This window comes from Nannospalax galili, unplaced genomic scaffold (assembly GCF_000622305.1).
Source record: "Nannospalax galili isolate Female #2095 unplaced genomic scaffold, S.galili_v1.0 scaffold666, whole genome shotgun sequence".
Taxonomy (NCBI): domain Eukaryota; kingdom Metazoa; phylum Chordata; class Mammalia; order Rodentia; family Spalacidae; genus Nannospalax; species Nannospalax galili.
In genome coordinates, this window is record NW_008356473.1 from 474,171 (window position 1) to 498,213 (window position 24,043).

General features: G+C 43.9%; 1 protein-coding gene across 1 annotated transcript in view; it reads right to left on the bottom strand.

Moving 5' to 3' along the window:
- Positions 1 to 15,042: 15,042 nt before the first annotated feature.
- Positions 15,043 to 24,043, bottom strand: part of LOC103751248 (A-kinase anchor protein 2) — a 389,311-nt gene continuing 380,310 nt past the window's right edge. Inside the window, 1 exon segment of the mRNA XM_029556941.1 lies at positions 15,043 to 19,108. Within this exon segment, the coding sequence (XP_029412801.1) occupies positions 19,010 to 19,108 (99 nt within the window). The 3' untranslated portion in view covers positions 15,043 to 19,009.

Below are 24,043 nucleotides of genomic sequence, written 5' to 3' on the forward strand. Positions count from 1 at the left end.
AATTAATTAAAAATTAATTAAGAGGACTGGAGAGATGACTCAATTGCTAAGAACACTGGCTGCTCTTGCAGAGGACCTGGGTCCAGTTCTCAGCACCTACATATTGGCTAACATCATCCTTAACTCCAGGTCTATGGGATCTGACTCCCTCATTTAGTCTCCATGGACATTGCATGACACAGATGCATTTACATACATGCAGGCAAAATGCTCATATACATAAAAAATAAAATATTTTAATAATAAGCACAAATTTTTAAAATTAATTGGCACATGCCTGTAGTCCCAGCACTTGGGAGGCAGAGGCAAGTGGATCTCTGTGAGTTCAAGGCCAGCCTGGTCTACGTAGTGAGTTCCAGGACAGCTGGGGCTACAGGAAGACCCTGCTTCAAAAAGACCAAAAAAAAAAAAATTAAAGTGTATTTCACAGCCAAGTTGGACCCACCCTGTGCTGGCCCAGCACAGCTCAACTGAGGGATATCTTGATTAAGGCATGGAGATGTGTAGCCTTTTTGAGTGCTCATTCCTGAACCCTTCATCTGTGTACCAGGTTTTGGCCTGGAAAGTGAACTTCCCCAGATGCCCACAGTGACTCCACTTATTCTATCTGACTGCTGTCTCACTCTGTGTTTCCGCCCACCTGTGTTTCTGCCTGGCCGCTCCCCTGCTCCTACAGCCGCACCCAGCCAGGAAGAATGACCTCATAAAGGCTGCACCTGCATTTCAGGGAACCCACTGTTTCTGTAATTCTGAGAAAATTTTGTCAACTGAAAACTTTGTTAACTGATCTGTGCCTGGTATGGTGTCACTGTGGTTTCTGGCTGTGTCCCTGGCAATATATACTTATAGTTTTAGGCTTTATAAACCCTACTTTGCTTCTCTTCTGGGTTAAGAGTTCTTTCTGGCATTAGATTGCTCTCTATCACTGCCTAATTGAAGGTCTATTAATTCAGCCATCACTGTGAGGTGTTCCTCTGTGCCTCAAATTGAGTGTAACAGAAGGATAGATGGAGCACTGATGACACTTTATGGGACTGGCTGTGGTCTTTCCCAAGAGTTTACACTGGCTTACCTTGTTGTTGGCAGGCTTAGTGTCAAACGATGGTGACCCCATGCTACTGATGAGGGACTCCACTACAGCACCTCCTTGCACTGGGGTCCACTTCTGTCTGCCCTTAGCCCTGATTTCTGTATCTACCTATGCTGAAGGGTACAATCTGGAGCATTTTCTGTGCTCTTGTGAGGCGATCACTCACGCACTTTCTCTCCCCCAGCTAATTTGTACTATTTTTTTCTCCTGAAATCTCCGCCTTCTCTTGATTGAAAGCCTGGAGCCTGAGCAATCATCCAATCATTGAATAATGACTACCCTCTGTTCTTACTGACACCACGAAAGAAAGCTGTCTATCCTTACAAACACTGAATGTCCTAGAGAGGCAGCCTCCAGCCAGCCCCACTTCATACCCATTCTGCAAAAATGGTAATTAGCCCCAGCAAGCTGTTGCACTGTGGTTATCAAAGTTTGGTATACCCAGGAACCACTTGGAGGACTTGTTAACAGATTGCTGGTCTCCACCCCATCAGAGCTGCCGATTCTGAAGTTGAAGGGGTCGGGACAGACAATGATGTACTGTTTAGTTTGAATTGTCAACTTGACACAGCCTTGGAGGGAATCTCCACTGCGGGATTTCCCAGATCAGATTGGCCTGTGGCCACTTCTGTGTAGGCTTGGTTGTTGATGGATGTGGGAGGGTCCAGCCCACTGTGGGTGGTATCATCCCCAGGTCAGGTGGGCCTAAAGTGTCAAGAAAGGTGACTGAGAGGGAACAAGGGGGCAGTAAGCAGTGTTCCTCTATGGTCTCTGCTTCAAGCTCCTGTCTTGACTCTGCCATGACTTTTCTCAAAAAAGGACTGTGACCTGCAAGACAGATCAACCCATTCCTCCCCCAAGTTGCTTTTTGGCCTGATGTTTATCACAGCAACAGAAAGTAAAGGAGAACACCTGGTGACTGCTGCTGTTGGCCTCAGAGGAACTATTGTGCGAGAACTACTGTTGGTCTTAGGAATATGGCCAACCTACAAAATTGGCAGGGTTTAAAATGTAGAGATCTTTTGAGACTTTTGTTTTCAGCAGTGGATTATAGGAGCTATTTTGAGGGAAAGAGGGAAACTCCCATTGGTACCATAACTAATCTGTGACCACAGCTTTTCAATAGTGTAACCCCACTCCATCTAACACCAGGATAGAAGAGATGGAGAGGAGCTGTTGGATAGAGAGGAGCTGCGAGCAGAGCAGGAAGGCTGTGCAACTCATACAGGTGCAGTTGTAATGTGCTGTTCTGGCCATACCTCAGCTCAGTGGGACGCTCAGCCCCCACTTTTTAGTAGGTCCTGCAGAGGACCCCCAAATGAAAAGGTCAGGATTTCCTTCCAGAAGTTGAGTGAGCTGTTGATTGGGATAGGATACTAAAATTGGGGCTGGAGAGGTGGCTAAGAGATTCAGAGCACTGGCTACTCTTACAGAGAAACAGGATTTGGTTTCCAGCATCCACATGATGGCTGACTCCAGTTCCAGGGGATCCAACACCCTCTTCTGCCCTCCACGGCTTTGCATACGTGTGGTGCACTTACATGCTACACATAAAATAAAAATAAATAAGTCAAAAAAATTGAAGACTGTACTAAAATCAAGTCAAGCATGGTTGAACATGCCTGTAATCCTAGCACTCTAGAGGTGGAGGCAGGAGAATCAATGGTTCAAGAGTAACCTAGGCTACATAGTGAGTTTGAGGCCAGCCTGAGGTACCTAAGGCCCTGTCTCAAGAATCAAATGATGCCAGGGATATGGCTCAGTCAGTAAAGTGTGTTCAGGCACTAGGACCCACATTAAGGAAACAGTTAAAAAGCTAGGCACAGGGCTAACAGTGATTAAGGGTGCTGGTTACTCTTGCAGAAGACCTGGGTTCAAGTCCCAGCACCCACATGGCAGCTAACACCTGTCTGTAACTCTAGCTCCAGGGGATCCGGTGTCCTCTTCTGGCCTCTTCGGGCAGTGCATGACACCGATGCAATTACATACATGCAGGCAAAACATTCATACACATAAAATATTTTTTTTTTGTTGCCTTTTTGGTTTTGGTTTTTCTTTTTTTTTTTTTGGTCTTTTTGAGTCAGGGTCTCCCTGTAGCCCCAGCTGTCCTGGAACTCACTATGTAGATCAGGCTGGCCTTGAACTCACAGAGATCCGCCTGTCTCTGCCTCCCAAGTGCTGGGATTAAAGGCGTGCACCACCACGCCTGACAATTTTTTTTTTGAAGCTAGGCTCAGCAGCATGTGCCTGCAATCCCAAAAGTGGTGAGATAGAGACAGGGACTTGCTGGTCAGTCAGTCTAGTTGAATTGGTGAGATTTAGCTTTAATGAGAGACCCTGTCTCAAAAAAATAAGTAAGGTGGTGGGACTGGATAGATGACTCAGCAGTTAAAAGCACTGGTTGCTCTTGCAGAGGACCTGGGTTCAATTCTCAGCACCCACATGGCAGTTAACAACCATCTGTAACTGCAGTTCCAGTTCCAGGACATCCAATGCCCTCTTCTGATCTCCATGGGTGTTGCATGACATGGGTATACCCACCCACCTACATGCAAGCAATACGCTCATACACCTAAAATAAAAATAATAAATAAAATACTAAAAACAGGAGTGATGAGTGATAAAGGAAGACATCCAACATCAACCTGTGGCCTCTACATGCATGCACACACATGCACACTCAAATACCTACATATACCCCCCCCCAAAGAATATACCACAGCTACCAGCCATTTTAAGTCCAGAAGTTTCATCCTAGAGATCTTGGTTCAGGCAGGCTATACAGAAGGAGATATGGCATCTTTCTTGCCTCCTGATCCTCTCATAGGCGCTGGGGTCCCTCTCTGGCTTACTGAAAGGGAACCAACTGCCTCAGCTCACACCCACGTAAAGCTGTGACTAAGAACAGAGATGCTTCTGTTTCTAACTCTCAATACCAGGGTTTGTATAAGTGGGGGTGGGGGATGAGGGGTGGAGACGGCTCCCCCAGTTGCTGGGGATGAGTGAAGGGAAGGGCGCTAAGAGGTCCAGCCTCTTCTGTCCTTGAAGACTTAGAGTAAGACTCTCCTACTGAAAGCCACTACACGTCCCACAGAGAGGAGCTAGGTCATGGCTCAATACTTTATCTCTGGTTGCTTTTTTGATCTTCCATGCTGTTTTGAAAAAAAAAAAGCTTTTTAAAAAATTTATTATTTTTATTTTATTTGTATGAGCGTATTGCCTGCACGTATATAAGTGCACCTGTGTCATGCAATGCAGGCGGAGATCAGAAGAGGGCATTGGATTCCCTGGAACTGGAGTTACAGATGATTGTTAATCACCATGTGGGTGCTGGGAATTGAACCCAGGTCTTCTGCAAGAGCAGCCAGTGCTCTTAACTGCTGAGCCATCTCTCTAGCCCCCATCTCTCTCTCTTTTTGAAGTTTTGTTCTCTTCAGTTTTGAGGCAGGCATTTGAAATTCTTTTAGTTTCTGGAAAAAGTATAAATATTTTGTAGTGACAGTGTTCCTGGGATCTTGCTCTGGCTTTGTGATCTCTGTCAAAAGAATGCAGACAAGACACACAGACCATATTGTAAACACTAAGAAGGTTTATTACAGAGTGTTATAAAACACCCTGGCAGAGAGACACTGGACCCATGTGCATGGTTAGGTAGGATTTATACTACATCGCACTAGCTACCCAAGAGCATTTCCAGACTCAGATTCTTCTTGAGGAAACCTTTCTACTGAGTGGTCCATCTCACTTGTCTAACATCCCTAAATTCCAGCTTGCAAAAGCATGGTATATGCAAAGCAAACATTTCTAACAAGGTTATACAACATGCTCATGCAGGTACCACTAGCCTCTTCCTAAGGAAACTCAAACTCAACCACAATTCAGAGTCTAAACTCTTTGTTTCTTTGGTTAATTTGGGTCTGTTTTAGACAGGGTCTCCACAGCTGATCTGGAACCCACTATGTAGACCAGGCTGGTTTCAAAGTTGTGGCGATCCTTCTGCCTTGGCCTCCTGAGTGCTGAAATTACAGGTGTGCGCACTGTGTTCAGCTAAACTCTTCATTTGTTAAGTTATTTCTTTCTGATTCTTTTCTTCCACTCTATCACCATAGCTGGAAAATCTTCAGATGCTTTTTAACTGAAACTGCCAATAGTGAAATTATAGTGCGGCTGACTGAAGACCAAAGAGAAGCACGGGATGCTATGTAAAGCTTCCTTCCTGCAGTGCCTTGGAGGCATTGGGTAACCCTCTCTGATCTCCCCAAGTATCTCATTAGACTAAGCCTTTATTGTTGAGAAAGAGCTATCTTCAGTGTTTTCTTTTGCCCTATAAATTCCTGGAAAGTTTTTACCCTTTGTGAAGATGTTTCCCTCCATATCTACTGAGCACAGATCTTTGATACAACATTCACCAGACTGAGCTAGTAACTGTACTTCTTGGCCTTGGGTTTGTGATAATTACATTAGGTTTTCCCTAGAACTTCCATTCAGACAGATGATACACCCATGTTATTCATCCTTTCCATTTCTTCTTTGTCCATCCCCCAATGACTCTGCCACTTGGCTATCTGTGAATCCACCCCCTGAATTCCCTAAATCCAGGATCATAATCAAGACTTGATAGTTTGCCAAACCTGTCAGCCCAGCCAAGAAATAAAAGGAGGAAAATGCTGGTCGTGGGAAAAGCTGTGGCTTCTGCTACCCAACCTCCAAGCGCTTTGCAGGTGATCCTGAAACAGCCCTGGACCCAGAGTAGGGCACTTCCAATTCTTTTTCTTTTTGTTGGATGACCCTTGCCTGTCTAGGTGGGCTTGTCTTCAGCATGGATGTGCTTTATGCTATTTTTGGTTTTCTGAGACAGGATCTCACAGAGACCCAGGCTGACCTCAAACTTTCTATGATGCTGAGGATGACCTTGAACTTCTGATATTCCTGTCTCTACCTCCTGGGAGCTGAGATTACAGGTGTGTGCTACCACACCTGGGTTTGTGTGGTACTGGAGATAGAACCCAGGGCTACATGCGTGCTAGGCAAGCACCCTACCAACTGAGCCACATCTCCAGCCCCTGAATGTGGATGGTTTTCAAAGCTCCCCTGATGATCCTGAGGTTCCAGTATGTGCTGAGCACTGAGCTGTACCGACTTAAGGCCACATTAACAATAAACAAAGTGGAGAGTTGCTCTAAGGATGACAGCCTCTCTAGGAGAACAAGTGTAGCCCTGGTCAGAGTCTTCAAGGCCCTTCTCACCTGACTTAACCGTCCAAGGCTGGGGCAAGGGTCTATGTGGGCGGCAACCCCAGCCCCGTTTATCACATTAGCTCTGAGGATGGATTGATAAGGAAATAGTTCCTACAGAAGAAAGTCACTCAAAGAAACTCCATCCTTTCCACTGACATCTAAGTCATGCTAGGGTATCCCTCTGTCCTGGAGAACCATCTCAGAGGACTTCACTTGGGAGCTCTAGGGAAAAGGGAAACCCTGGCTTTCCTCACTAGGACCAACTGATCTGTCCTTATCAAAATACACTAGAAGCGTGCTGGGAACTTCAAGGGTTGGAGAGATCTTCAGTGTTAGTGTCGATCTTTGTTGTCTTGCTCTGAGACTGGTTCTTGCTATATAGCCCAAACTGACCCCAAACTCTCGATCTGTCTCAGTTCCCCAGCTTCGTCCTTACTGGGATTACACCCATGCTGCCACTCCCAGCTTCTGCATGGTTATCAAATGAACTAGAAGCCTGTGGAGGTCAGGGAGCACTAAGAGATAACAAGGACAGCTTCGGGGCAAAGCCTGGAAGGCAATGGGCGAGAAGCTCCCAGAAATCCTGCCTGTGGCATTCAGCCAGGGCTGGAGGAGGCCAATGGTTATTTTCAGTGTTTCAGTGATTAATTTCAGACTGACTTGGGGTTGCCAGTGGACTCTCAGCCTGTCTTCTAAATCGTAGCTTGGTATGTTCTGTGGACCAGCAGCGTCACCTGACAAATGAAAATTCTCTAACCTTCAGCTAGACCTACAGACTCCAAAACCTCTGGGAGTAGGGCCCGGATGTCTGTCCCAACAAGTGTTCTAGGGGATTCTGAGGCATGCTCAAGTTTTTCTAAAAAAATATTTCATTTATTATTTTTATTTTATGTGTATGAGTGTATTGCCTGCATGTGTGTAAGCACACTCAGGTCATGCAATGCCCGAGGGGGTCAGAAGAGGGCGTCAGATACCCTGGAACTGGAGATAGGACAGTTGTTAGCTGCCATATGGGTGCTGGGAATCAAACCTGGGTCCTCTGTAAGAGCAGTCAGTGCACTTAACTGCTGAGCCAACTCTCCAGCCTGGCATGCTCAAATTTAAGAACCACTATTGCTGGGCATTGTGGCACAGGTTTATCAGTCTGGCTACTCAGATGCAGGAGGGTCACAAGTTCAAGACCAGCCTGGGCTATAGAGACCCATTGTTCTTTAATGTGTGGTTATTAGAGATCAGTCACATTTGCTAGATTTTTCTCTTGCGGTTTTAAGCAAAATGTGTCAGTTAGTGTACGAACACTTCGATGGGGACAGAGAGAAGTGCCTGGAACTTGCTACAAATACCAGACCGGCCTCAAGCTCACAGAGATTCGCTGCCTCTGCCTCCCAAATGCTGGTATTAAAGGCGTGTGCCACCACGCATGGCCTAAGACTACACCATTTTCACAAACCAATTTACGAATTTTCGGCTTGATTTCCCTAATTTGGACTGAAAAATGTCAGTCCCAGTCATGTGTGGTCACTCATACCTGTAATCCTAGTACTTATATGGCTGAGGCAGGGGAATGGAGAGTTGGAAGGCCAGCCTGTGCAACATAGCCAGGCCCTGTCTCTAAAAACAACCAGACTGGGGCTGGAGAGATGGCTCAGGGGTTAAGAACATTAACTGTTCTTGCAGAAGACCTGGGTTCAAATCCCACACCCACATGGCAGCTAACAACTGTCCATAACTCCAGTTCCAGGGGATCCAACAGCCTCTTCTGTCCCCCTTGGGCACTCTACGACACAGGTGCACTTACCCACATGCAGGCATGACACTCATACACATAAAATAAAAATAATAAATAAAATATTTTTTAAAAAAAAACAAACTAAACAAAACAAAATGGAAAACAGGGCAGGGTTAGTGCAATGGTCCAGCAGGTAAAGGGACTTGTCACACAAGCTAGATGACCTGTGTTTGATCCCTGGGACCCACATAAAGGTGGAAGGAGAGCCCTGGCTCCACAAAATTATCCTCTGGCCTCCATGCATGTGCCATGGCATGAACACACTCACATCTATACCACACATAAGACACAATAATAATAATAATAATAGTAATAATAATAATACATGGTGGCAATTTTGTTAGCCTGTACTGAAGAGAAAAAGGTGAATAGGTAACAAGGAAGAAAAGTTCCCCTGCCATACCCCATAGAAAGGGTACACAGTGTCGCCCTCTTGTTCCAGAAGCCCCTGGGCCTGTGGTTGTGTTTGCTTGCTGAGTACAGGCTAGCAGGATGTGATTAGCAAGCAAACAGAGTCCAGTACACAGAGTACATGCCTGTCCTAGGTACCAACCCTCTCCAGCATTCCCAACTGGCTGAGAGCAGGAGATGGATACACAGAAAGTTACACACCTTGTTACTGAGAAGGGTGTTTTAAACATATTGGAAGCTGAACATGGTGGTTTGTGCTTATAATCCCAGCACCTGAGAGGCTGAGGTGGGAGGAGTGATGCAAGTTCAAGACTAGCCTGTGCTCCATATTGAGTTCCAGGTCAGTCTGAGCTACAGTGTGAAACACTGTCTCAAAAGCCAAAAAAAACCATGAGACAGCTCAGCCTGATGACCTGAGTTGGATCCCTGGAATCCACATGGTAGAAGGAGAGAACCAACTCCCACAGGTTGTCCTCTGACCCCCACAAGTGTGCCCTGGCATGTGCATACCCATCCCAACGAAATAAATAATGCTTTATTTTTATTTTTATTTATTTTATTTTATTTTATTGAGACAGGGTCTCCCTGTAGCCCCAGCTGTCCTAGAACTTGCTATGTAGACCAGGCTGGCCTTGATCTCACAGAGATCTGCCTGCCTCCTGAGTGCTGGGATTAAAGACGTGTGCCACCATTTATTCAGCTCACAAATAAATTTAAAAAAAAAATAGGAAAACAAAATCTAAACATATTGGATGGGCCCAGCTCATGAGACAAATTGCAGTCTGAGCAGGTGGCTATGGTAAAAAACCATTGACCAGATGGCTGAGCAACACTAAAACTTTATTTTTGCAGTTTTGGAGGGTGAAGAGTCCAAACTTAATGCAGTGGTAGACTCGATGTCTGGTGGGACCTGCTTCTCGACTCATGCATGGGTGCCTTACTGCATCTTCACTAGGTAGAAGGGCCATGGACTCTCTCTTGGGTCTCCTTTAACATACAAGCACAAATCCAATCCACGAGGGACCCATCTTCATGACCTAATGACCTCCTAACCAACCCGTCTCCTAAAACCATCATAGCATATGGATATGAATGTCAACATATTCTGTCTGAAACAGGAAACAATCATGAATGCCTCTTTCTCAGCCTTTCACAGCCAGGGTTGAACATAGGAGTAGCCGGGAGGGAGAGAGCTGAGGGAGACCTTCTTTGATTCATGATGTCTTGAGATGGACTGGAAGAAATGAATTGCTAGCACTTTCTGTTTCCTGGCTTGGGAAGCTCTCCCTCTTAGCTGGCTCTTCTCTTGCCATGGGAGGAGGAAGCACTGGCGTCTGTTGGCTCCTTTGTACAGGTACAAACATCTGCTTCTTTGGGCTTTCTCCTTCCTTCCTCTCCCAGTCCCATCCACACAGCCTCGTCCTGTCAGGGTGCTTTGCCCTTTTTATGTCTACATTGCTCCACAAAGAACTGGTCCACAGCCTCTACTCTTACTACTATGCAGAGTGACCCTGCCCATGCTCCTGAAACCATGGACCTATTTAAAACACTAGGCCTTCATCCAAACCCCTTGTACCAAATTCCTCCACTTTCTTACTCTTTAGCCTTCTTCTCCTGGACTTTGATGTCAGCTCTGACAGAACTGGATCATCTACTGATGATGAAACAGAAAAGGAAGAATCCAATGCCAGAAGGTAACTAACTCAGCCTTGCCCCAACCTGCCCTGTCCTCACTTCCTTCTGTCTGCCCAGAGTAAGCTTTGTGCTTTTACATCTCACAAGCAGATCGAGACGGTACTTGGAGTTTTGCAATGTTTATAGAGTCTAGAGGGCTGTATTCAAGATCCTTAATCATTCCCCTCTTAATGGGCCTGTGTATTTCCACTTAACCAGACGGATGACCAAGGACCAAGCATACCCAGCAAGCTAATTGTTTAGGTGCATGAAATGACTGCACTATGTGAAGATATACGCAGACTATTTGAAATGCTCTATCACAGAAGGACTCACAATGTTTCTACCCAGACAACTGTATTACAGGCAAAGCTTTTAGGACAACAACTGTCTCTACATCACCAAGTCACAAAGATATACTTTATTTCCAGGTCTCAAGACCACCACCAGTGCATACAAAGTACCTGATCTCTAGGCACCCAAGATCTACCTGTGGTGGAGATTTCTGAAAATGAGCTGATTTCCTGCCTTCCAGCTAGGTGGACAGCCTTAAATATGAAAAAGCCCAGGCTCCACCAAAACCAGATTCAAAACGTAAGCCTGATCGTAAATATTACAGATAGGCTAGTACATCCCTTCCCAAACTTCTCCTGAATCCCTGGTTAAAGAGCACTGGCTATCTTTAGTTAATACATTGCATAGCTCCAAGTAGCTCTGGAAATAAGCACAAGTTTAATCTAGACCAACTGAGATTACCCAGACAAACTCCCAGGGATCTTTCTTGGTCAGTCTACAAGGCTTGTAATAGCAAGAGAGATGAATGCAAGGACGGGAAGCCACCTTGAGAGGCTCTGAGAAATGAGACATGGGGACCATGGGCAGGGAACAGCTGAGCATAGTTTATATGTTACCTGTGTGTGTTTGTCCCTGTGGGACTCAGTCCTTCATGAGCCCCCATGAATCATGCCAATGATACTCTCCTATGAGCGATTCGTGAGATCAAGTATTCAAGTGATTCTTTTTCAGGCAGTGAATTATTGATTGGTTCTCTTTATTAATCATTCAATACAAAAGGGTGAGTTGTACTGAGGTGATTTTGTAAAGTGTGTGTGTGTGTGTGTGTGTGTGTGTGTGTGTGTGTGTAGTAGGAGGCAAGGAAAACAGACAGTCTAAGTTGACAGCCTGAACTTATTTTTATGACAGGCAAGATCATTTTCCTAACACAGTAAGAGTCTGTGGCAACTTAAAACACAGACCACAGGCCTGTGCGCTTTGGGGGAAGCAGCTGGAAAGAGGTAGGATGTTAGTGCGTTGACTCTTGAGGATGACACTGTCAGCACACCACACATATCCCCATCCCTTCAAGATCTGCAGTCCCCTTCCCTTCTCTCAAAAGCTCCAGCTCCCTGCTTGGTGCTGTCCTGTGCTGAAGACAGGTTTCGCTAATCTCAGTAAAAGCAGAGCCTGCCTGGACAAGAGGTTAGTGAGCTAGTGAACTGACTTGAGAAGGAAATTGTAGGAGGTGAGGTAGTCCCAGATGGCCTGACTTGAACCCCTCCTTTCATGACCGATCATCACCTGGAGCAAGTTACACAGATTCTCAATGCAAGTCTCTTCATTTGTAACACAGAGACGGTAGTATGTGCCTTAAGGAATGTTGTAAGAGTTGACTGACATCGTCATCCATGTGAGGTACTCAGCACAGAGCCTCCTACAGAGCTAGCAGGGAAGAACAGTGGTGGAAGCATGCAGGTGCTGCCTGTCATCCAACCACTGAAATATAAGTGCCACATGAGACCCAAAGGAAATCACGTTGGTTTGTTTTAATTCCTTTTGTTTTAGAGATTTTTATGTGTATGCTGTGTGTGTGTGTGTGTGTGTGTGTGTATGTGTGTGTGTGCGTGTGTGTATGCACACACATGGAGGCCACAGAAAGGTGTCAGATTCCCAAGAGCTGGAGTTAAGAGTTGTGAGCCACCTGACATGGGTGCTGAGAACCGAACTCAGGTCCTCTGCAAGAGCAGTAAGAGCTTTTAACCACTGGGCCATCTCTTAGGCCTTTGTTTTGTTTCTTCAAACAGCATCGCTCTATGTAGTCCATGATGACCTGAAGCTCACTACATAGACCAGACTGGCCTTGAACTTGTGGCAATTCTCCTGCCCCTCTGCCTCTGAAGTAATTATTGGGATTATAGACATGAATCAGCACATCTGGCTACAAAGCAGTTTTTTGTTTGTTTGAGACAGATTTACCAGGACCAGGTAGCCCCAGCTGGCCTGGAACTCACTATGTAGACCAGGCTGACCTCTATCACACAGAGATCTTCCTGCCTCTGCCTCCCAAGTGCTGGGATTAAAGGCATGTGCCCCCATACCCGGCCCCACAAAGTGATTTTTAATTGCAGAGTTCTGGGAATTTCTGTCTACCGCCAAAGAAAGCGTCTGGTGAGGAACTGCTTTTACTTTAGGGACTACTGCCACCCAGTGGCCACATTTCATACTTTATTAAACAGAGGCATCAAAAGTCAACTGAAAGAACAGAACTCATCCTTCCCATTATCAATGAAGGGCCTCCCGTGCTAGGCAAACACTCTATAACTTACAGAGATGTAGCTTATTTTTATTTTGTACTGCTTTTATTTTGTCTGCTTGTAATATCAGTGCACCACAAGTGTGTAATGCCTGCAGAGGCCAGAAGAGGGCACTGGATCCTCTGGACCTGGAGTGATGAATGGTTGTGAGCTGCCATGTGGGTGCCGGGAACTAAATCCCAGCCAGTGCTCTTAACTGCTGAGCCATCGCTCCAGCCCCTCTGTTCATTTTTTATTTTGAGACAGTCTCACTAAGTTGCCTAGGCTGGCCTTGAATCTGTGACCCTACTACATCAGCCTCCAGAGCAGCAGTGATTACAGGTCTGCATCACCATGCCTGGCTCCACATTTGATCTTAATCACCCACAGATGCTTTTCAGTCCCTGAGTCTCAGGAATGAAAATCATTACTTCCTCATGCTATAATTGTTATTGATCAGTCTGCCCGCATGCAGGTTCTTATCGCACAATGACTGGGCTTTCTTCCTAACCAAAATTATAGTAATTGAAAAATATTCACCGTATTATTGCAAAAGACAAGACCTGAAAGAAATTGCACCAGGATTTAGTCTTGGAGCTCAGCTTCAAAACTGAAATTATAGGTCGGGCGTGCCTTTAATCCCAGCACTTGGGAGGCAGAGGCAGGTGGATCTCTGTGAGTTCAAGGCCACTCTGGTCTACATAGTGAGTTCCAGGACAGCTGGGCTACAGGGAGACCCTGTCTCAAAAAGACAAAAAGAAAAAAAACAAAACAAAACAAAAAACTGGTCATTGGAAAAACAGAAACTTTTATCTTGCCCTGAAATTAAAATCGGAACATAACAGTGTACTTCATATCTTCCCTCTTATTTTCTTCCTAATCTGCTGTCACCAGAGGCATTTCACTGAAGAATCTCATAGCAAGTCAAAGCTGCTTCACCAAGACATGTAGATGGGGAACTGATGTCCTGGGAAAAAAACACAAAAGTTCCCAGTATTGAAAGCACCCCAGGGCCACTGTATCTGCAGCATGTAAGTCAAGAGCCAGTTCCCCATTTAAAAAAATTAATGCTTGTTTCATTTTCATTTTGAGGTACAGTCTCAGATGCTCGGGTTAATCTCAAATTTGTGTGGCTGGCCTTGAACTCATGATCCTCCTGGCCTCTACTTCCAAAGAACTGGGATTAGAGTGGTTGTTACCATGCATGGTTTGTGAACCTTGGTTTTTTGGTTTTTTTTTTTTCTCTTTTGAAATAGATTCTATGTAACCCTGGCTAGCTTAGAACTTGCTATATAGACCAGGCTGCCTCAAGTTTATAGGGCGCTTCCTGCCTCTGTCTCTTGAGTGCTGGGATTACAGGTGTGTGCCACTAGGCCCAGCTTGTGTTTGATTTTAGCAATGCTGAGTGAGGTTTGAATCCAGGAACTTACACATGCTAAGCAAGGACCACTTACCATATTCCCAGCCCAATTTCCCACTCAAATTAGGAACTGTCAACATAAAGTTTGGAAGATGCCATCTATGACAAGGTACCATAGGAAATCCCCAGATACTCAGACTAAGGAGATCTGGCTGGAAATTCTAAGGATAGAAAGACTGGAGTCCCAAGTGGGGAGAGAATGAAAAGAGGGGGCTGGAAAGTACATGGAAGGGGCAGGGCTGGGGAGGAACAGGAGCCAGTAAGTATAGGCAGGGGCCGGGCTAGGAGATGGAATAACCAGAGACTGTTAAGGGGAGTTTCCTGAAGAACCTGGGCCCTTTCTAAGCTCTTTAAAGTCTGAACTTTACTGTCCTTCATAGGAGTCAGCTACAGATACTGGGAACGTAATAAAAATTGGAAATAGGGCCATGGAAGGGACTTAGTTCTATCTACAATTGCTTCTTTTTAAAAAAAATTATTTTTCTTTTATGTGTATGCGTGTATTGCCTGCATGTGGGTAAAGTGCACTCATGTTGTGCAATGCCCGCGGAGGTCAGAAGAGGCTGTCGGATCCTCTGGAACTGGAGTTATGAACAGTTGTTAGTTGCCATGTGGGTGCTGGGATTCGAACCTGGGTCTTCTGCAAGAACAACCAGTGTTCTTAACTGCTGTGCCATCTCTCCAGTCCCTATAATTGCTTCTTATGTCTTGCATGTAAGGAAGCAAGTGGCAAGCCCGAGGGTGCTGTCCTGGCCTGCACAGTTGGCCAACCACTCTCCCAACCTCCCCTCCCACCACAGTCAGATAGCCCTGTTTTGGGTTTTGTTTCTTAAAAAAATCACACACACACATTGAATTTTAATGAGAAAATAACTGTATACTTGCATCGAATGCCTCACAATCACTATAAAATGAAAGCAGGATAGTAACAGTGAAGTGGTTAACATAACACAGGAAAGCAGATACAGAGCATCATTTTCGAACACAGTATTGCTCTCCCCACTTTCCTTCAATTGAAAAAGAAAACTCACTTGGGTAAAGAGCAACGCAAAATCAAACTTGGCAGCTCACTGAATGCTTAAACTTCAGAAAATTGGCTCTGTAACTAAAACTGGATATATTCATCATCTCTAACACTTAAGCTATTTTTTTTTTCAATACATAGTTTAAGTCCATTCTTCAGTTGGAAAAAAATGTCTTTAAAGACAAGAGTCAACACTGTTTTAGTGTTCCTTGTTCTATTACATATATGTGTGTGTTTGTGTGTAGATATATATGTGGACACGGGTTAATATACTTCGTCTATGTCGTTGCCTAGGGTGGGCCGCATGCACGGGTGAGGAAACTGCATTGTGTCATCCAAGTGGGACCCAGCCTGGCCGCCTGCCACTGACAGACCCTGTTTCCCTAATTTCTGGATGAGAACGCCAAGCAGTGTCCGTCATCCGCTGGGGAGGAAAGTGTTACCTGTCACCGCAGCATGGAATACCTTCAGGAAGTTTTGCAAGATCTACAGAAGCTAAACATTTCTTAGAGTTGAGATTAACAAGCTTGGTCCGTGGTGTTCTGGGGTGGGGCTGAGCCTCAGAGGTGACACTGGTCAGGATCCTCTTTACCTTGGGGATGAGAGGCAAGAAAAGACTTTCATCCAGGGATCTGCTTTGTGCTGGGAAAGTAACGGGATGGCACAGGATGCTAAAATCTAGCACAGTGCTGTGGCCAAAGCAGGGGGTCAAAAGTTTGTTGAATGAGTAGAAAACAAAACACAACAAAACTCAAAGGTGCAGAGAAAACTGGCTCTCCCAAAGGAACTGTGATTGCCATCTTACTAGACTATGACAGGAGTGTATGGGAGAGTAAGGGCACAGACAGCAGTCATCAGAAAGCAGTTTAAGGAAACTAGCAAAAGTCAGAAAGAGCTATGTGACCAGAGGAAAGTCACGGAAACTGGGTGTCTCCTAATTGCAAATGGAGAGTGGCCCAGAGGACCCCAACTTTGTAACTCTGCTGGGTTTTTGGAGTTAAAACTCCTCATTCTATCTACTATAGTCAAAAGACTACTTCCTCTGCCTCCAAAGTGATTCCAGGAATTGTGTGGCCTCCTAAGATTTCTTTCTGGTTGCTGACTTTCCTAAGTGTAGCTTTCATATAGATTCAAGATTCCCATCCAAACAACAAAAAAAACTTGTCACAAGTATGGTTTCTTCTAGTGAAACATGAGCTAAATTAGTCTGCAGCGAGTCCATGGTCTCTAGCAGATCCACAGTTCATCCAGAAAGCATTAAGCACCTTTTCTTCTTCATGCAACTCAAAGAAGTACCCTGCTCTCTAGCCATCCTAACTAGCACTGTGCCCAGGGCCACAGGGCGCTGCAGCTGCCACCCCCACCTCTTGTCCCTATTCCTGTGGCTCTCTCTTGGGAATGAATACCCTAATCACTGGGTACTCAGTTCAGGCATCTGGGACTTCCAGCTGGAAATCCTTAAAGACAGTCTTTCCCTGGTGCTTCCATTCTACCTGGTGGGACCTCTATCAGCCTCCCCTTCTATAAAATGAATTTTGTGCAGCAGGGATCTTATTTATTTTGTGTCCCCAAGGGCTATCTTTTTTGTTTTCTAACATTTCATCCAAGATGGTGCACACTTCCTATGTGCAATTTGCAGAATTTGGCTTCAAATTATAGGTCCACTTGGCAGTTTTTTTAAAGATCCTTATAAATCATTAGATAATTCTATCTTTTTACTTTGTGCCCACCACCTATCTGTGAATAAGCCCCCCCCCATGTCAACACTTAGTCTAATAAAAAGAGCAAAGGATGTATAGAACCCGACATACAATTTTTGTGGACTGGCTACTTACTAGAATAACATTAGAGTTTATGACATAACAGCATGAAAACAAAAACATGTTAGCAAGGTCTGATTTAATTATTGCTTTAAAAATAGTTTTAAAATAAAGGAAAAATAATAAAGGCTGGTTAGTAGTTTCTTCTTCCTCTTCCTCCTCCTCTCCTCCTTTCCTCCTCTCCTCCTCTTCCTCCTCTTCCTCCTTCTTTTCATGGTTGGAAATTATACATTTTCTCATCCAGAAATCTAGGGCACCTGATTAGTGAATGCCCTTATCATATTGCTTTAAATGACAGACAGAGTAAAGCTGGCATCTTCTATAGTACATAAAGCATGAGAATAAATAGGAAACACTCCTAAATGTCAAATTATTAATACAAAACTGCTCAAAACTTTGCAATTGTGACTCATGAAAATACCACGTTAGGTCAGTTCAATATTACAAATACTGCATCAGCCATGTGCCTTTATATCCCTTTTCATAAAAAAGAAAATTGTCACTTACTCCTGAAGCTGGCAGACAGCCATGGAGGAAATACTGTACACCCACATGTCATGATCGACCTGGAATTTTAATGCACCTGTGTGCACATTCACACACACACACACACACACACACACACATACCTTTCCTCATGAACACACTACACTCTTACAAACACAGGACGATGTACGCGCGCACACACACACACACACACACACACACCCTTACTGTTGAACACACATTCTTTATACAAGTGCACACATTCACCATCTTTAGGGTTTGTAGCTGTTTCCAAGCCTGTACTTAAATTTCTATTCTATACTTTTCTCTTTATCATCCTGAAAAACACTGGTTGCTCAGCAACAATAATTTCTCTTCCTTATTTTCCTGCTCTTTCTCCTTCCCTCTCTAGCTCTACTTCCATGACTTTAATGTTGCCTTTCTCAGAGATCTAAAACAATCCAACCCAGGTCCCCCTACTTCTAAGGCTCGCTTTAAAATACAAAATAGTTATAAATGCCTTTTTTTTCTGGTCATCTACTTTTCTAAGGCAGAGTTTACCCCCTTTCTTCAATTATTGCCATTCTAAAAATACCTCTGCCATCTTGAACCAAGCTGTTCAGTGTGTACAGATTTTATCCATGTTCCTATTTGCCCATCCCATCATAAAAATAGTCATTGCCCACTAAATATAGTTTTCATATGAAGAAACATAACTGTGAAAATGTGTTCTCCTAAACTGCAGATCAGTCAACAATATAAGCAGACAAGACCCTAAAGCTAAAATAACCCATTTGGTTTGGCTCCTTCCCCACCGTCCTCACACTCCTACTGTAGAATTGATTGCATCTGCAACATGAAGAGATATTGTCTTAAAAATATGGATTTTATGTATTGCAACCATTAATTGTTCCCAATTAAAAATTATTACATGTAAGAGAAATTGAGTCATCATTGCCCCTTTGGACAATTACGGAGAGAAACACCATTTGTTTTACGGCTGCTGGAGAACATGGCGTCATCTCAACACTTCTGATGCTGAAGGCCAGACGGGTGGGAAGCTGGTGCGGAGGGATAACCTATGCCCCGTCGATGGCGCCAGCCCTGTTGTCTCCAGGTGGCTTCGTCACCCTTGTTCCTCTCCATCATTCGGCGAAGGCTGGTTTCAGTTCCACCTGCAGCTACTATGTTGATTCACTCGTCATGTCTGTGTCCCATTGGGTCAGTTGTAGAATGATCAAAAGCAGGGGTTTCTTTGAGTCATAGAGAAATCCTCTTTGCTCTGACTCCCAGGTCTCGGAATCTGATGGGTGGACTTCCTCTTCGCTTTGTTTTTCATCGTTAGGTACGGCAGCATCTGGTCTGCATGAGGACTGCTGAGTTTGTGTGCACTTTAATCAATAGTCTATTAAAATGCTTCTGATTTGATAATTTCTTGGTTTCTTGGTTACCCCAAGCACCAAAGGAGTTTCCTCGGTTGAAGGAAGTCTATTCATGGTCCTCTTCCTCCTGGTTGGCATAGATCCCTGCCTCCCAGCGCAAGGCCAGAGCGCTCTTTCTTCTGTTAACCCGTGTGGCCTCTAGGACCTGAAAAGAGAAGAGGAAATCAAGGCAGTGCTCATGGATGTTAATTATGTGCACAAATTTCCTCCACTCTATTTCCTCCCCAATGGCATCTGAATGAGATGAAGGTAACAAGAATCTGGTGCTGCAGGGCGTGGGTGATGAGAGAGAGGGGACTAGAGAAAAGGGGAATGGAAGGTGCTGGATATGATTTCATTTCAAAGCCAAAACCACTTACTATTTGACTCCTGGTTTCCAATGTGAAAAATCTTATTTTTGCAATGTGTTTGTAAGTTTCTTTAATCTAGACTTGGTCCTAACATCAGGTTTTTCTGTTTTTGTTTTTGCAATGCTAGAGATTGAACTCAGGGCCTTGAGCGTGCTAGGCAAGCACTCTACCATTGAGCTACAGCTGTATTTCAGACTGGAGTTTGCAGTAAAGCTGATCTCTACAAGCTATCCAGTACTGCGCTACGCTGCAGTACTGAAACAATTCGGTATCTGTAACCATCCAATGTGTCAGCCACTGTCCGCGTATGGTTACTAGGTTCTTGAAATAAAGTCATACAGCTAAGAAATTACAAACCTTACTGAATTTTAACTTAAATAGCCCCATGGGGCTAATGAATATGACTCTGGGAAGCAGAACTATGATCCTCTTAGCTTCCTCATAAACAAATATCTGGAAGGATGAGTAACTACAGGCCAATGTGGATTCCACCCATCAAGACTGCAGGCCTACGTAACATTCATATCACAGCAATGTACTTTGGCACAAACATAATTAAACACAAATGGCCATGAGATGAGGGGAAAAAAGCTTTCAGGTCAGCATCCTGCTCAGCTTCAAGGTCATGTGTACTAAGAGTAAATGAAATTAAAGGAGACAAATCAAGGCCAAGTAGGTTCACACCTCTGGAGGTAGGCCCTTCTTTCCTCCTGCTAACTAGAATAATCTATGGGTTCTGGAGAGGAGACTGCAGCCAACTGTTCCAGCATTGGCTTGGATAAGATGGAATCCAGATGGAAGCCATTAGGTACCCAGCACGTGGAGAACAGTTCCTCGTCATACCACTGCAGCAAAAGCAGGCTCATGTGTGCCTACTGCTCTGACATCAACTTGGGATGCAGAGTTTCTGACTTTAAAGAAAAGTCTTGTTTTCCAAACTGTAATGAAGGCTTTGCTTATTCTAAAAGTGATCGTTTGGCAAGGGGCAGAAATGTTGGCAACTCCAGAGAAGTAGGGAGATGCCAGGTGGAAACACATCCTGGGTAGACTAAAGATCTGGGCTCCATCTCAGTCTCCTTCTTTACTGTGTCAAACAAATGAGACACCCAGAGTTTACATGTGCTTCCGTCTGGGAGGCCTTGCCCATGTCTCCCAACAGGGAAGGCTGGACCTGACGTGTAGGTTGCAGTCAATCACCTTTATTTACATAAGGTATGCTGTTAAGCACAAGAGCCATGTCACAAAGAACCCTATCTAAGCATACCATGGTTACTTAATATCCAAGTTGACAAATTAGAAGAAAGCATGCTTCAAATCTGGTAGCTGAACAGGAGAGTTTTCTGGCCAATGTGTAATAGCACGGGACTGAGAAATGGTAGGACTGAGCCCCTAATGCCCGAGAAATGGTAGGACTGAGCCCCTAATGCCCGAGTCCAACTTTCGGTTTTGGCCCTCATTCATCTTGTATTTCGAGTTTCTTTACCAGTAGACTGGAAACTGAACTATCCCTAAGTTCACAGTCTTTCTGAGGAGGCAGTATGGACTCTGAAGTCCCAGGAGGTTCTGGGTTTTGAATCCTAGTGACCATGTGACCTTAGGTAAGCCACACACTCCTTGGTATCCCTGTGTCAAATGGACATAATAAAAGCTACAGCATAGAGCTGGCATGAGGAAAAGACAGCTCAAAGTGTGAAGGACGTTCTGACGGAGAAGGATGAAAGGCTTACAAACTACGAAGTGGAATATAAACATAATCTTATGAAGCACAGTCACAAAAAGTACATTGGACAGGAAAATAATATTATCATCATAGAAACATTTAGCATAACTTGGATTTGAACATCTACTGGTCAAGAGTTCAAATAAATATATACAATAATGAGCTCTTAATTCATTCCCCCCTCAGTTGTATGGCTTCTTAACTGATCCCAAGTTTCCGGTAAAATCTAAATTCCCCAGTTATGGCACAGAGAAGAGAATGAATTGAAAGAGCTGGAAACCTCAGTATAAAGCTGTCCTTAAGCTCCTAAGGCTTATGATTCAGGGCTGTCTTGGATAAAACCATCCTATAGTAAGCTTTGGGAAGACTCAAAAACCAAGCCCTCAGGGAAAGTATGAATAAGCTCTTGTTCCATAATTAATTCAGATTGCATGTACATGTCTAAATAGCGAGTATATTCAGAGCTCTTAATACTTCTCTTATTGTATACTAGCCTCACTTTTTAATGTGTTTTCTGGGCTAAAAGGGCAAGACTCTGGGACTCTAGTCAGAGCACATGTTCAATCACAAGTATTATGAGCCAGTTACTGTTTTAATTCTCAGGACTGTTCTATAGGAGTCACGCCATTATTACTAGCATTTTACCTATGAGGAGATTAAAGCACAGAGAGGTTAAACAACTTTCCCAGCATTTCCTGGTAAGTAAAAGGAAAAGCCAAGATTTGGGCTCAACTCTCCAGGTCCAAAGCCAATGCTTGAGGCCATCAAGCCATGGGTATGGGTAGAGGAGAAATATATATATCATGACCTGATTCCTGATTTAAAGTTTTCTTATTATTTTCATAAATTCATTGAAACTCAGGTCTGGTGGAAGACAGGAAAATCCATTCTCTTTGAATAATCTCTTATACTAATTGTCCTTCTTTTGTAAGATTTTATTTCTTGTTTTTATTTTTATGTGTATGAGTGTACTGCTTGCTTATATGTAAGTGTACCCATGTAGTGCAATGCCAGTGGACATCAGAAGAGAGCGTCAGATCCCCTGGAACTGGAGTTATAGACGGTTTGTAGCTGTCATATGGGTGCTGGGATTCGGACCCGGGTCCTCTGCAAGAGCAGTCAGTGCTGTTAACCACTGAGCCTTCTCTCCAGCTCCTTATTTGTCTCTCTACTGCTTTGGGATTTCAAGTCAGTTTGCTAAACTTTAAGTGTCAGTCAAATAGGGATAGGAAATGAAAGTCAAATGAGTTAAACCATGAGCTACTCCAGGAATATTAATGCTAATGTGTTTTCCTCTATTGTCTCTTCAACTGAAGATAAGCTGGGCCCAATTCTGCTTTCCTTGAATACCGTTGACTGGATCTTCCCTGTTCTAAGCCATCATGACTCAGTGATGATATGGGATCAGGGCCTGATTCTCAGAGTGCTACTCTCCAGATGGGAATCACAGTCAGATGATGAGGAAAGTTCATGGAATGGTATTCTCAACATTCATTTTAAATATTACAGACAAACCCATCAGCAACCAACAATCCTATCTACAGTTCTAATTCTTTTGTTAATAGTGAGCTATATCCAAAAATACATATGATACTGTAGGTTGATAATCAATTTGAGGAATAATCTGCAAGAGCTAGAAAACATGAGGTTGAACAAGATCCTCAGTCGTAGGCGAGTATATTCAGAGAAATTGTTCCACAGATGTATAGAAAGACATGCAGTAACATTCACTGGTGCTTGCCTAGCATGCAAGAGGCCTTGGATTCAATCCCAGCACCACAAAACAAAAACAAAATAATTCACGAAAGCATTGTTTGTAATGACAACAACAAAAATTGGAAGCAACTTAATCTACACTTATTTCCATCAACAGGGAAAGTGAATAAATAATGGCATATCCAGAATACTGTGCAGCAGTTCTAATGACTGTTCTAGAACCACAAATACCAACATGAAACATCTAAAAACAATGGAGTACCGTAAGGAGAAGAGACTGCAGTATGACTTACCGTGTATAGAAAGTTTAAAACATGCAAAGACATGAAACATTGTTCACATATATACATACATAGTATAAAAACATGCATGAAAATGAATGCCAAGGTCAAGAATAGTTACCTCTCAGGAGATAAAAAGAGTAACAGAGAACACTGGGAACTGGGAGAAGTAACGAGAGGGCTTGACTTGGATTTGCAACATTAATTTCTTTAAAAAAATCTAGCCAATACTATGAGATTACGAGAATGGGCACAGTCACAGGGGTAGGTTTTGTTATCTTATTCCGTTAAGCTGATGGGAGCCTTAGAGCCTGCTCTGTGATACTGAGAGCCTTTTCTGGCGACTGCTCCTGCCTTGGAGTCCAGTATAGTGCCTGATGCATAGTAGACCCTCAATAAATTATATTAACTGAGTGAATAAACCATTCTCTCTACAATTCTGTGTATTTGAAAGAATTATTTTGAAATAAAAATGCAATACTATAGAAATAAAAACACAAAAATAATGTGTTTTCTCATAACAAAGAAAAGAAAGAAGAAAAAGAAAGGAAGGAAGGAAGAGGGAGAAAAGCAGAAAAGACAAAACGGTAGATGCTACGTAGCTCAGGACAGACAGCAGTTCCCCGGCATATATGAGGCCCTGAATTTGATCCCTAGCACAACTATATGTGTGTGTGCGCGTGCGTGTGTGTGTGGGGGGGGGTATATGTGTATCCTAATACTGCATTTTTTTAAAGTTTAAAAATATATTTGTGTGTGTATGTACGTGCTTGTATATATGTGCACCTGTGTGCAGGTGCCCATGGAGGCCAGGTGAGGACATCGGATCCCTGTGAGCTGCCTAACATGGGTGCTGGGGAACCAAAGTCTGTTCCTCTGCAAGAGCAAGTGCTCTTAACCACTAAGTCATCTCTCCAGCAACACCAATATCGCATTTGTATAGCACACATATTTGTGAAATCTGTATAAAAGAAAGTTATGGGGGTAGATGGAGATTTGGGGAAAGACCAATG